We start from the raw sequence: 14,387 nt of genomic DNA on the forward strand, positions 1-14,387 counted from the left end.
GAGCCGGTGTAGTACAATTCGATCTTTGCCTGTTTGATGGCTATTCAATCTTGTTTTGTTTTAGGGTGGCATAATGGGGAAGATGTTCAGGAATCCATTTAACTCCTCAACTCAGGTAATCCATTACTGTATAAAAATTACTAGACTGTATGACCAAGTAGGCTTTCATTCTTCTTTATGCTTCAAGTAATGGTATTTATGATGAGATTGATAACATTCCTTCAATCGCAGGATAAGAACACTGAAGACACATCAAGATCAAGGGACAAACTAATGTCATCTGATAAACATTCCAATGCCAAAGATGTAAGCATTTTAGTAGAATGTCTTTCAGTACTCTTCAATTCTACAATATGGTATCTCAATGCTGAATATATATACTGTTACTTACCTTTGATAGAGTATATTTTTAATATGGCAACATAAACATTCAAATAAAAATAAAGAACTGAGTTTGTTACATCATTTATAAGACACACACATTCCCAGCAGCCTTTGCTTCTCTCCAACTCCCACAAAAAAAACAGGACCAGAACAGTGAGTGACTGTGTGTGTCCTTGTCAGGTCAAAAGCAATCTTATCCAGAGAGATAGGAAGGAAGGAACTGAAATGCCAGCAGTTGCTCCTAGACCCACTGAAGAGGTAGGCAAACAGATCAAACTGCTCCTCCTCACCTTATGTCTAATTTTATAACTTCTCTGCTAAGGTTGTCTGTCACTTCTCCTCAACAGGAGATGAAGGGTACAGCCTTACATGACCGACTGAAGAAGAGAGAGATGGGCGACAATCAGGTGCGGTTTACACCAGTCATGTTAATTTGTTGATGTATGTGTAATAACATCTGTATGTAGCATACCCGTATCTCTGTAAATTAATGCACAGGTTAGTGACTATATTTGTCCTTCTTGCTAATTCAGGCTAACAGGAATATGATCCCGAGAGAGAGGACAGAGAAAACTGCTGAAACTCCTGAGGTTCCTCCCATACCTACAGAAGAGGTAGGCTAGGAGAATTCTGACTGATCACAATTGATATTTATATCTAAATTATCTGTATCTATCAGTTGACCTGTGTAATGGTGGCTCATAAGCTGCGTTTAGACAGACAGCCCAATTCTGATATTTTCACTAATTGCCATTGGTCTTTTGACCATTCAGATCTGAAGTAGGTCTGATGTGAAAAGATCTGATGTGATTGGTCAAAAATAGATCAGAATTGGGTTGCCTGTCTAAATGCAGCAGTATAGGAGGATTTTGTCTTCTGATTCCAGGAGATTAACATACCAACCAGACTTGGTCAGCAAAAAAATCAAAAAGACAATCAGGTACACACACACACACACAACTACCCTTGTGGGAACCTACAATTTATTTCCATTCAAAATCCTATTTTCCTTAACCCCTAAACCTAACCTTAACCGCTAACCCTAACTAACTGTGAGGCTGCCTTTCACTGGCCTCATCACCATTTTAAAATTGTGATGAAGCTTATATTATCTCAAATGCTTAAGTGTATACATGTGTGGTTTGGATAAAGTGCACTAGTCCATTGCCATGCATACTGTAGTTATCCACCAGTTTAGGTGTGCCTCACCTTAATTGTTTTTTAATGAGTTGATTGCTCCAGTTGAGTGCTTAGTTCACCCATGCTTTCAGTCTCCCTGAATAGTAGTTTTAATCATATTATATTTAATGTAGCTCTGTCTTTGAAACTAAAGTGTAGTTGACCAAATATGGTAATTTAAACGAATTAATGCAATTAACTTAAATCGTGTTTTCCATAGTATTTCCCGGTCTAATTAACAAAGTAACATTCAACTAATTGAATGTACAGTACATTCGCATTGGTTAATCATTATGGGCATTTGTGCTAATGTGTAAATGCTGTCCTTTTCTTATCAACTTGGAGTGTAACACCATTTTACAATATGCTCCATAGCAGTTTGTTTGTTGCGTCCTGTGTGTACAGTCAGTTGAGTTTAGCTGTTCTGGTAGACTCTGGTAGGCTCTGTTTAGAGCTAGAAATGGGGTAAATCCCTAGTTATGCCGTTTAGCATTTAGGCCTCGTTTTTGCTGCAGTAGGAACCCTATTGAGGGGCTGAGCTTTAGACTCGCCGTCATCTGTCATTTTCCTGAGTTTTCATATCCTGAATGTTGCTGCTATGGACAACTGTTTGTCAAGCCATGTTTCCTAAAATCCTACATCTGCAATAAATCAAGTGCTATTTTTCTACCACCATGGCTCCTCCTCATTCCCACCTATCACCTCCCTTGGCTACTCTGGGTCCACTATTCTACACTAACCCTAAACCTAACCCCTAAGCCTAAAATAGATTTTGTCCTTGTGGAAACCTGGGAAATGTCCCCACAAGGGAGAAACTCTTGTTTTACTATCTTTGTGGGAATTTCCGGTACCCACGAAGATGGTAATACAAGCCCACAAGTGAAGCACACACAGAGACTCACACACACACACACACTCTTACTCTGTCATATTTTCTGTAATATGATTTTGCCTGACAATCTATCGGAATGACATTTGTTTGTTGGTTATTTCAGAACCAATCTGATGATCTTAAAGACGGTGAATCTCTCCTCACTGGGGAAAAGGAGGAGGGAGAAGACAAGGATGGAGAGGTGTTGGTTAACCCTACGGATAGCACAGCTTCCACTAGACCAGTGTTCCTTACTGTGGCCATGCAATCTTGCAAATATCAGGGTTTCGCTTTAATTTAGTTTGTTATTATTCCATTACAAAATGCTGGTATTTTCCAGATTTTCTCACAATGTTTCTCACTTCCCTTTACTTTCCCTTTGAATTCATGTATAATGTTTTATTCTATTGTTCTTAGGCCAAGATGAAAAAACCTAGGCGACACAATCCGTTCATGCCACGCGGTGCAGGAGGCAAGGTAACATGTAAATGAGCTCCCATCATATTGTGTACACTACATTTCTCTTCCTCCAGGTGTTAACCATAGTTTGTGTCTGGGTTTAAAATATGTACAGTGCCTTCGGAAAGTATTCAAACCCCTTTACTTTTTTAATGTTACAGCCTTATTCTAAAATGGATTAAATATTTTAAAAAATCCTCAGCAATCTACACACTACCGCATAATGACAAAGTGAAAACAGGTTTTTAGAAATGTTTGCAAATGTATTAGAAATGAAAAACATATAAACCTTATTTACATAAGTATTCAGACCATTTCCTTTGAGACTTGAAATTGAGCTCCGGTGCATCCTGTTTACATTGATCATCCTTGAGATGTTTTTACAACTTGATTGGAGTCCACCTGTGGTAAATTATATTGATTGGACATGATTTGGAAAGAAACACACCTGTCTATATAAGGTCCCACTGGTAACAGTGCATGTCAGTGCAAAAAACCAAGCCATGAGGTCGAAGGAATTGTCCGTAGAGCTGCGAGACAGGATTGTGTCGAGGCACAGATCTGGAGAAGGGTACCAAAACATTTCTGCAGCATTGAATGTCCCCAAGAACACAGTGGCCTCCATCATTCTTAATTGGAAGAAGTTTGGAACCACCAAGACTCTTACTAGAGCTGGCAGCCCGGCCAAACTGAGCAATCGGGGGAGAAGGGCCTTGGTCAGGGAGGTGACCAAGAACCTGATGGTCACTCTGACAGAGCTCTAGAGTTCCTCTGTGGAGATTAGAGAACCTTCCAGAAGGACAACCATCTCTGCAGCACTCTACCAATCAGGTATTTTATGGTAGAGTGGCCAGACGGAAGCCACTTCTCGGTAAAAGGCACATGACAGCCCGCTTGGAGCTTACCAAAAGGCAACTAAAAACTCTCAGACCACGAGAGACAAGATTCTCTGATTTGATGAAACAAGATTTAACTTTTTGGCCTGAATGCCAAGCCTCACGTCTGGAGGAAACCTGGCAGCATCCCTACAGTGAAGCATGGTGGTGGCAAAATCTTGCTGTGGGGATGTTTTTCAGTGGCAGGGACTGGAAGACTAGTCAGTATCGAGGCAAAGATGAATGGTGCAAAGTACAGAGAGATCCTTGATAGAAACCTGCTCCAGAGCTCTCAGGACCTCAGACTGGGGCGAAGGTTCACCTTCCAACAGGACAATAACCTTAAAAGCACACAGCCAAGACAATGCAGGAGTGGCTTTGGGACAAGTCTCTGAATGTCCTTGATTGGCCCAGCCAGAGCCTGGACTTAAACCTGATCGAACATCGCTGGAGAGTCCTGAAAATAGCTGTGCAGCATCCAACCTGACAGAGCTTGAGAGGATATGCAGAGAGAAATGGGAGAAACTCCCCAAATACAGGTGTGCCAAGTCTGTAGTATCATACCCAAGAGGAGTCGAGGCTGTAAACGCTGCATAAGGTGCTTCATCAAAGTACTGAGTAAAGGTTCTGAATATACTTATGTACGTTTTAATAAATTAGCAAAAATGTCTAAAAACCGTTTTTTGCTTTGTCATTATAGGGTATTGTGTGTGGATTGATGAGGGGAAAAAACAATTGAATCAATTTTAGAATAAGGCTGTAACGTAACAAAATGTGAGAAAAGTGAAGGGGTATGTATACTTTCCGAAGGCACTATATGTTATGGTTGCGTTGTGGGAAAACTGTATAATACTGTAGAGTAAAAGTTTTTATATTTGATTACATTTGAAACAGTGCCACTTGCCCCTAAGTGCATTTCTTATAGTTTTTGTTTTGAGGAAATGAGCATCCAGCATCATTGTAAAACATCTACTACATTCTCTGCTGTTGTATCGCACGTGCAATGATGTCCGAGGAAAAAAAATAAAAGTTTGTTGTTTGAGGTAACGTCTTTGTTGTTGTAATATAGCAAATGTATGTGGCAGTTTAACTGCTAGGGATTCCACCTTTTAACAGTGTCTGTTTCAGGGTAAAGCCATGCCGAAGAAGGTTGAAACCCAGCCGGGAGCTACAGGCAGTGACTCAAAAGAGGTAACTCTACTCCATGATCCTCCTTCTAACACTGTTCTTCCACATACCGGTACCGTTATAATGGATACCTAGGTTTTGTTTTTGTATTTGAAGGCTTGACTGTCACGGCTGGCAGACTGAAAAGTTGTCCAGGATTGCAAAATGGCCGTCACATTGGCTTAGATGTCATTAGATGACTCAGTTCTTTTTCTAGCCCTTTGACTCCTAACTAAGAACATTATGTTCAAGTGGTGTTTTTTTCTCTCTTGTTCTTTTTCTTTCTTTCTCTACCTACCTAACTGCCACCCACACCACCACTCCCAGATTGCTGTGCCAATTCCTTTCCACTGCGGATTAGATTAGATTGCTATGTGTCCAAACTTGTTCCCTTGCTTCCTTGTTCTTTGAACCTAGGAAGATTTTAATGTCCCACTTCTGCAAAACAGCAGAGCTTGTATGCACCATTTCCCTCTTTCTGTCTGTAATCTGAAATTGTCCACACATTTTCTATTTTCATTTTCGGCCTGTGAATGTGATCTCCTGTATCCCTCAGTACAATGTTGCTACCATGGCATGACAAACATTGTTTTGCCAATACATATTCTGTTTCTCTACTGTGTTAAATGTATAGACAGACCTACAGTACATAACAGCATGTATTCACCCCCCCCCCCCCCTTCCTATCTCAGAATGACGGTGGAAATAAATCTTTATTCGACCAATTGGAGGAATTCCGTGTTAATCCGGCAGAGCCAGAGGAGCAGGTTGGTTGCTGTAAACAATGCTAAATAATGTCAATTTGTACTCTTTAAGATGACTTTTCAAACTTGGTTTCCTCTCACGGACTGCTAACTGCCATCGAGTTTTGCATTTGATTGAAATGGATTTTTGATTGAAAAGTATGGAGTTTCTAAAGTGGCGATTCAAAGCTGACTTGGAGAAATGTCTCTCAGCAGGATATGGATGGCCTGATGGACTGGTGGGGCACAGTGGAGCGTGAGTCCAACACGCATACACACACACACACACACACACACACACACACACACACACACTTCATCCAAATTATGCAATTTTTATTTTGCTACAGAGTGGGAAGACATGCCTCAAGAGGATGACTTGACTGAAAAAGAGGAGGCCAAGTAAGTGATGCTATAGTTGGGTCTCACTTTGTGTACAGGCACACACACATACAGAAGAGCCTTGTTATAAAGCCCCTGGGTAAACAGGTAATTCACACGGTAGTAAGCATTGATGATGGTTATATGAACTCGTTTTCCAGGGCGTTTGCAGTGACTGCTGAGAAGGTGCGGAAAGGTATCCGTGTGTTCAACAAGCTGTTCTCAGAGCGTGCAGAGAGCCTGTGGCAGCACGTCATTGACCTGAACAGCATCGCAGATGCCCTCGACTGCTTCAACAAGAAGACCAAGATCGCCCAAATCACTGGCGGCTCCACCAGTGCTGTAGGAGGCGTGTGTACAATTGTAGGCCTCGCACTGGCCCCTGTCACCATGGGAACCTCCCTGATCATCACAGCGGTGGGACTGAGCGTGGCCACAGCGGGCGGCCTGACCTCAGCCGGAGCTGGACTCTCCAACACGGTCAACAACTCCATGGACCGTAAGAAGGTGGAGGCCATCGTGACGGACTACCAGAAGAAGATGACCGACATCAACAAGTGCATGCTGTTCATCAAGCAAGGGATAGAGAGCCTGCGCAGGTTCGATCTGCTGAAGATGAAGAAGCATGCGTACAACCGTGACTTCCCGGGCCTCAACAACATCTATGAGGATGGTGCCATGGCTGGGAAGGCCATCCTCATCAACGCCAACGAGATCATGCGTGTGGTGCAGATAGCCAACGTGGCTGGCAGCACCGCGGCCAGAGCTGTCCAGATTGCCAGCATGGCCACCGGAGTGCTCACCGGCCTCTTTGTGGGCATGGACATCTACTTTGTGGCCAAGGACTCCAAGGAGCTGAAGAAGGGAGCCAAGTCTGAGTTTGCTGCCAAGATCAGGGAGGTGGCGACCCAGCTGCATGATGGACTGGTGGAGCTTAATAGCATACGGGTTGAGCTGCAGTCCACAGATCCAGACAACACCAATGGCACCAACACCCCAGACAGTACCAATAATCGGAAAAAGCTGGACAGTGATGACGACACAGACAATTATAAAACTTCTGACAGCAAAAGCATTGTTGATAACAGCAATACTGCAGATAACAGCCATAAGACCAGCAAAGCCTAAACTGTACTTCATTCCAACCCATCTCTACAACTACACAAACTATCCTGTCAGCATTAAAAACGACTCGAAGCCGGAACTCTGAGGATATGATTCATATGTCTCTATTTGATGACATAGACTGCGCATAGGCAGGTGAAAAGATGACATCACCAGTCACCACTGGCTAGGGTGAAGAATTATTATTAGAACTCTCTGTAATATCTGGGGAAATTGTATGTTGTACGACAAGCCCATGTCCACATTTTGTAATTGTAGATGTGTGCAATGAGCCTGTCTTGACAACATTATCTACAGTACTTTATGAAAAGTAAGGGTTGTGAGCTAAAGCAATTTGTTCGTGGAGGCAGGAAACTGTTCAGAGATGCAAATTATGAAATGAGGTTACAAAATGTTAAAAATACATTCTCAGGCACATTATTGAAGAGATCATGCTAACAGTCTTTTCCTTAGAGCCAAATGTAAAAGCTAAACATAATATTTTCAAGTTCAGCCAAATACGTATTTTGATGGTTTAGATTATTCATAGGCTATGTATTTACAGTATGAAGGGTATGGGTTTAGTCACTATTTGATTCCTAAGACTATTGCTTGTTACATTGCTTTGTTTTTTATTTTTAGGTTGGTAGGGGAATATTAGTTCATATTGAAACATTCCGTTTTTTATTAAGTCTAATTTGTATTTTAGATTAGGATTGTATGTTCTATTACTGTTGAGTGCCTTCCTCATTTATATGATGCCTTTCAAGCACTTTAGGATTATTCTATTTCCCTGTCTCGGGTTAAAACTGTAATTTTGATGTCATGGATGGTCAGTCCTTGCATCTTTAGCTCCGTCTATGAATTTGAGAGTGGTTACATATGTCCAGGCTCATCTCTCAGCTTGGCAGGGTGGCCAATTTGTTATTGTTTCATATAAGGATTCTAGCTTCAATTCTAAATATTTTTTGGTTGTAAGTTTTCATTGGTCAACTTTAGTAGTTCTTTTGTATTTATTTAAAGATATGAAATGTAATAAGTTGCCAATAAATTTTGAAATGTATGTTAACATACAGTTCTTTGAATTCCATCAACAGGGTTGCAGACATTTCCTTCTTCCTGCTGTGTCAATAGGCCTTTGATATTGTATTTGTTTGACAAATAGCTGAGCTCATTTGTCAAATTGACCTCCATAGTAATGTTTGCTGTGGCAAGGTGGTAGGCTTTATATTTTCTTTATTTAATCTGGCAAGTCAGTTAATTTAAGAACAAATTCTTATTTTCAATGACGGCCTAGGAACAGTGGGTTAACTGCCTGTTCAGGGGCAGAACGACAGATTTGTAACTTGTCAGCTCGGGGGTTTGAACTTGCAACCTTCTGGTTACTAGTACAACGCTCTAACCACTAGGCTACCCTGTATGCGCAGCACTTGAAAGGCAAAGGTAAGCAATTGATTTAGTGGCTGCAGGGAAGGGGCAAAGGCAATGTTGTTTTCATTTACTAGCTCTAATTTCATTCACCAGCTCTAATTTCTCTAACAAGTCTGGTTCATCCTTGGGAGCAATTTCCAAACGCCTGAAGGTACCACGTTCATCTGTACAAACAATAGTACGCAAGTATAAACACCATGGGACCACGCAGCCGTCATACTGCTCAGGAAGGAGATGCGTTCTGTCTCCTAGACTTCGGTGCGAAAAGTGCAAATCAATCACAGAACAATAACAAAGGACCTTGTGAAGATGCTGGAGGAAACCGGTACAAAAGTATCTATATCCACAGTAAAAAGAGTCCTATATCAACATAACCTGAAAGGCCACTCAGCAAGGAAGAAGCCACTGCTCCAAAACCGCCATAAAAAAGCCAGACTATGGTTTGCAACTGCACATGGGGACAAAGATCGTACTTTTTGGAGAAATGTCCTCTGGTCTGATGAAACAAATATAGAACTGTTTGGTCATAATGACCATCGTTATGTTTGAAGGAAAATGGGGGAGGCTTGCAAGCCGAAGAACACCATCCCAACCATGAAGCAAGGGGGTGGCAGTATCATGTTGTTGGGGTGCTTTGCTGCAGGAGGGACTGGTGCACGTCACAAAGTAGATGGCATCATGAGGTAGGAAAATGATGTGGATATATTGAAGCAACATTTCAAGACCTCAGAAAGTCAGAAAGTTAAAACTTAGTCGCAAATGGGTCTTCCAAATGGACAATGACCCCAAGCATACATCCAAAGTTGTGGCAAAATTGCTTAGGACAACAAAGTCAAGGTATTGGAGTGGCCATCACAAAGCCCCGACCTCAATCCTATAGAAAATGGGTGGGCAGAGCTGAAAAAGCATGTGTGAGCAAGGAGGCCTACAAACCTGACTCAGTTACACCAGCTCTGTCAGGGGGAATGGAACAAAATTCACCCAACTTATTGTGGAAAGCGTGTGGAAGGCTACTCGAAACGTTTGACCCAAGTTAAACTATTTAAAGGCAATGCTACTAAATACTAATTGAGTGTATGTAAACTTCTGACCCAGTGGGAATGTGATGAAAGAAATAAAAGCTGAAATAAATAATTCTCTCAACTATTATACTGACATTTCAACTTCTTAAAATAAAGTGGTGATCCTAACTGACCACAAACAGGGAATTTTTACTAGGATTACATGTCAGGAATTGTGAAAAACTGAGTTATGTAAATGTATTTGGCTGAGGTGTATGTAAACTTCCGACTTCAACTGTAACATTGAAGGTTGTGCAATATAACAGCAGTATTTAGACTTAAAATACAGAAAGGTTCCGTATTTCACTGAAAGAATAAACGTTTTGCTTTTTCGAAATGATAGTTTCCAGATTTGACCATATTACTGACCAAAGGCTCGTATTTCTGTGTTTATTATATTATAATTAAGTCTATGATTTGATATTTGATAGAGCAGTCTGACTGAGCGGTGGTAGGCAGCAGCAGGCTCGTAGGCATTCATTCAAACTTAACTGCATTTGCAAGCAGCTCTTAGCAATGTCACAGCGCTGTTTATGACTTCAAGCCTATCAACTCCTGAGATTAGGCTGGCAATACTAAAGTGCCTATTAGAACATCCAAAAGTCAAAGGTGTATGAAATACAAATGGTATAGAGAGAAATAGTCGACAAGTCATAATTCCTATTATAACTAAAACCTAAAATGTCTTAACTGAGAATATTGAAGAACTGGGAATATTGAACCACCAGCTCTCATATGTTCTGTGCAAGGAACTTAAACGTTAGCTTTTTTACATGACACATATTGCACTTTTACTTACTTCTCCATCACTGTGCTTTTGCACTATTTAAATCAAATTGAGCATGTTTCATTATTTATTTGAGACTAAATAGATTTATTAATGTATTATATTAAGTTTAAAAAAAAATGTATTCAATGTTCATTCAGTTTTGTTGTAATTTTCATTATTACAAATATATACAGAGGGGCAAAAAAGTATTTAGTCAGCCACCAATTGTGCAAGTTCTCCCACTTAAAAAGATGAGAGGCCTGTAATTTTCATCATAGGTACACTTCAACTATGACAGACAAAATGAGGGAAAAAAAATCCAGAAAATCACATTGTAGGATTTTTAATGAATTTATTTGCAAATTATGGTGGAAAATAAGTATTTGGTCAATAACAAAAGTTTATCTCAATACTTTGTTATATACCCTTTGTTGGCAATGACAGAGGTCAAATGTTCTGTAAGTCTTCACAAGGTTTTCACACACTGTTGCTGGTATTTTGGCCCATTCCTCCATGCAGATCTCCTCTAGAGCAGTGATGTTTTGGGGCTGTTGCTGGGCAACACAGACTTTCAACTCCCTCCAAAGATTTTCTATGGGGTTGAGATCTGGAGACTGGCTAGGCCACTTCAGGACCTTGAAATGCTTCTTACGAAGCCACTCCTTCGTTGCCCGGGCGGTGTGTTTGGGATCATTGTCATGCAGAAAGACCCAGGCACGTTTCATCTTCAATGCCCTTGCTGATGCAAGGAGGTTTTCACTCAAAATCTCACGATACATGGCCCCATTCATTCTTTCCTTTACACGGATCAGCCGTCCTGGTCCCTTTGCAGAAAAACAGCCCCAAAGCATGATGTTTCCACCCCCATGCTTCACAGTAGGTATGGTGTTCTTTGGATACAACTCAGCATTCTTTGTCCTCCAAACATGATTAGAATTTTTACCAAAAAGTTATATTTTGGTTTCATCTGACCATATGACATTCTCCCATTCTTCTTCTGGATCATCCAAATGCTCTCTAGCAAACTTCAGACGGGCCTGGACATGTACTGGCTTAAGCAGGGGGACACGTATGGCACTGCAGGATTCGATTCCCTGGCGGCGTAGTGTGTTACTGATGGTAGGCTTTGTTACTTTGGTCCCAGCTCTCTGCAGGTCATTCACTAGGTCCCCCCGTGTGGTTCTGGGATTTTTGCTCACCGTTCTTGTGATCATTTTGACCCCACGGGGTGAGATCTTGCGTGGAGCCCCAGATCGAGGGAGATTATCAGTGGTCTTGTATGTCTTCCATTTCCTAATATTTGCTCCCACAGTTGATTTCTTCAAACCAAGCTGCTTACCTATTGCAGATTCAGTCTTCCCAGCCTGGTGCAGGTCTACAATTTTGTTTCTGGTGTCCTTTGACAGCTCTTTGGTCTTGGCCATAGTGGAGTTTGGAGTGTGACTGTTTGAGGTTGTGGACAGGTGTCTTTTATATTGATAATAAGTTCAAACAGGTGCCATTAATACAGGTAACGAGTGGAGGACAGAGGAGCCTCTTAAAGAAGAAGTTACAGGTCTGTGAGAGCCAGACATCTTGCTTGTTTGTAGGTGACCAAATACTTATTTTCCCCCATAATTTGCAAATAAATTCATTAAAAATCCTACAATGTGATTTTCTGGGTTTTGTCTGTCATAGTTGAAGTGTACCTATGATGAAAATTACAGGCCTCTCATCTTTTTAAGTGGGAGAACTTGCACAATTGGTGGCTAACTAAATACTTGTTTGCCCCACTGTATGTATATATATATATATATATATATTTATATATATATATATTTATATATATATATATTTATATATATTTATATATGACAGATTAATCGGTATCTGCTTTTTTTGGCCCTCCAATTATCGGTATCGTCATTAAAATCATAATCGGTTGACCTCTAGTCCACAGACCTATGTTTAACAGAACATAGGATCATAAGTACAGCAAAGTTTCTATGGCAGCATCCTCATCACCACTGACCTGGACACTACTGGACTACAGTGCCTTCGGGAAAGTATTCAGATGCCTTGACTTTTTCCACATTTTGTTAGATTACAGTCTTATTCTAAAATTTATAAAATCGTTTTTCTTCATCAATACACACACAATACCCCATAATGACAGCAAAAACAGGTTTTTAGAAATATTTTTGTTGTTGAAATATCACATTTAAATAAGTATTCAAAAAGCACCTTTGGCAGCTATTACAGCCTAGAATCTTGGCTATGATGCTACAAGCTTGGCACACCTGTATTTGGCGAGTTTCTCCCATTCTTCTCTCAGATCCTCTCAAGTTCTGTCAGGTTGGATGGGGAGCATTGCTGCACAGCTATTTTCAGGTCTCTCCAGAGATGTTAGATCGGGTTCAAGTCCGGGCTCTGGCTGGGCAATTCAAGGACATTCAGAGACTTGTCCCGAAGCCAATCCTGCGTTGTCTTAGCTGGGGGCTTAGGGTGAACCTTCGCCCCAGTCTGAGGTCCTGAGCACCCTGGAGTAGGTTCCCATCAAGGATCTCTCTGTACTTTGCTTCATTCATCTTTGCCTCGATCCTGACGAGTCTTCCCCGTCCCTGCCGTTGAAAAACATCACCCACAGCATGATGCTGCCACCACCATGCTTCACCGTAGGTGTGGTACCAGGTTTCCCCCAGACGTGATGCTTGACATTCAGGCCAAAGAGTTCAATGTTGGTTTCATCAGACCAGAGAATCTTGTTTCTCATGGTTTGAGAGTCTTTAGGTGCCTTTTTGACAAACTCCAAGATGGCTGTCGTACGCCTTTTACTGAGGCCTGATTGGTGGAGTGCTGCGGAGATGGTTGTCCTTCTGGAAGGTTCTCCCATCTCTACAGAGGAATGCTAGAGCTCTGTCAGTGTCACCTCCCTGACCAAGGCTCTTCTCCCCCGATTTCTTAGTTTGGCCGTGCGGCCAGCTCTAGGAAGAGACTTGGTGGTTCCAAACCTTTTCCATTTAAGAATGATGGAGGCCACTATGTTCTTGAGGACCTTCAATGCTGCAGAAATGTTTTGGTACCCTTCTCCAGATCTGTGCCTCGACACAATCCTGTCTCGCAGCTCTACGGACAATTCCTGTGGGACTTTATAAAGACAGGTGTGTGTGCCTTTCCAAATCATGTCCAATCAAGTGAATTTACCACAGGTGGACTCCAATCAAGTTGAAGAAACATCTCAAGGATGATCAATGGAAACAGGATGCACCTGAGCTAAATTTCTAGTATCATAGCAAAGGGTCTGAATACATATGTAAATAAGGTATTTCAGTTTTTTATCTTTTATAAATTTGCAACAATTTCTAAAAACCTGTATTCGCTTCATCATTATGTGGTATAGTCTGTAGATTGCTGAGGACTTTTATTTTTAATCCATTTTAGACTAAGGATGTAAGATAACAAAATGTGGAAAAAGCCAAGGCAATGTATGGGTTCACTGGTTTGTCAACAATACTAGCATTTGATTTACATTTTCCCAGATGGTCTCTCATCTTGGTAGCAACTATGCCCAGCCTTTGAATCATGCAAAAAATGTGAGGAGGATGTTTCAACTGCTGTTCATTTACACTTGAGCGTTTAATCTTGTCTATTAAAATCTCATATATTTATTTATTCCTGATAAGACCTTTCTTATTGCCAATGTATTTTTGAGACACAATCCATTGTTTAGATGACAGACCGTGAAACTACAGTTATGAGTCAGTCACATAGGAAACCTAGCTCCTCTGTTACACTGGTCCACAGGTGACCAGGTAACCACGCCCCATTCCCCAGCCTGGTCTCATAGACTACCCGTAACATAGTAAATGTAAATCTGACACTAATTAGTATATGTTACGTTTGGTATGGTTACAGTGAAGGAATACTCTCCTATTTTACTTGTCTGTGACCCACTGAAAACCAGTCAGAGGAATAAGGCAACCT

At 41.1% G+C, this 14,387-nt stretch overlaps 1 protein-coding gene across 1 annotated transcript in view; it reads left to right on the plus strand.

Moving 5' to 3' along the window:
• The window catches only part of LOC139376245 (uncharacterized), a 39,012-nt gene extending 30,755 nt beyond the window's left edge, over window positions 1-8,257 (plus strand). The window contains exons 10-21 of the mRNA XM_071118567.1: window positions 65-115; window positions 232-306; window positions 565-642; window positions 732-791; window positions 918-998; window positions 2,559-2,636; window positions 2,852-2,911; window positions 4,897-4,959; window positions 5,628-5,702; window positions 5,892-5,934; window positions 6,029-6,080; window positions 6,221-8,257. Of these exons, the coding sequence (XP_070974668.1) occupies window positions 65-115; window positions 232-306; window positions 565-642; window positions 732-791; window positions 918-998; window positions 2,559-2,636; window positions 2,852-2,911; window positions 4,897-4,959; window positions 5,628-5,702; window positions 5,892-5,934; window positions 6,029-6,080; window positions 6,221-7,187 (1,683 nt within the window). The 3' untranslated portion in view covers window positions 7,188-8,257. The remainder of the gene's footprint in view (window positions 1-64; window positions 116-231; window positions 307-564; window positions 643-731; window positions 792-917; window positions 999-2,558; window positions 2,637-2,851; window positions 2,912-4,896; window positions 4,960-5,627; window positions 5,703-5,891; window positions 5,935-6,028; window positions 6,081-6,220) is intronic.
• Window positions 8,258-14,387: the final 6,130 nt, after the last annotated feature.

This window comes from Oncorhynchus clarkii, chromosome 20 (assembly GCF_045791955.1).
Source record: "Oncorhynchus clarkii lewisi isolate Uvic-CL-2024 chromosome 20, UVic_Ocla_1.0, whole genome shotgun sequence".
Taxonomy (NCBI): Eukaryota; Metazoa; Chordata; class Actinopteri; order Salmoniformes; family Salmonidae; genus Oncorhynchus; species Oncorhynchus clarkii.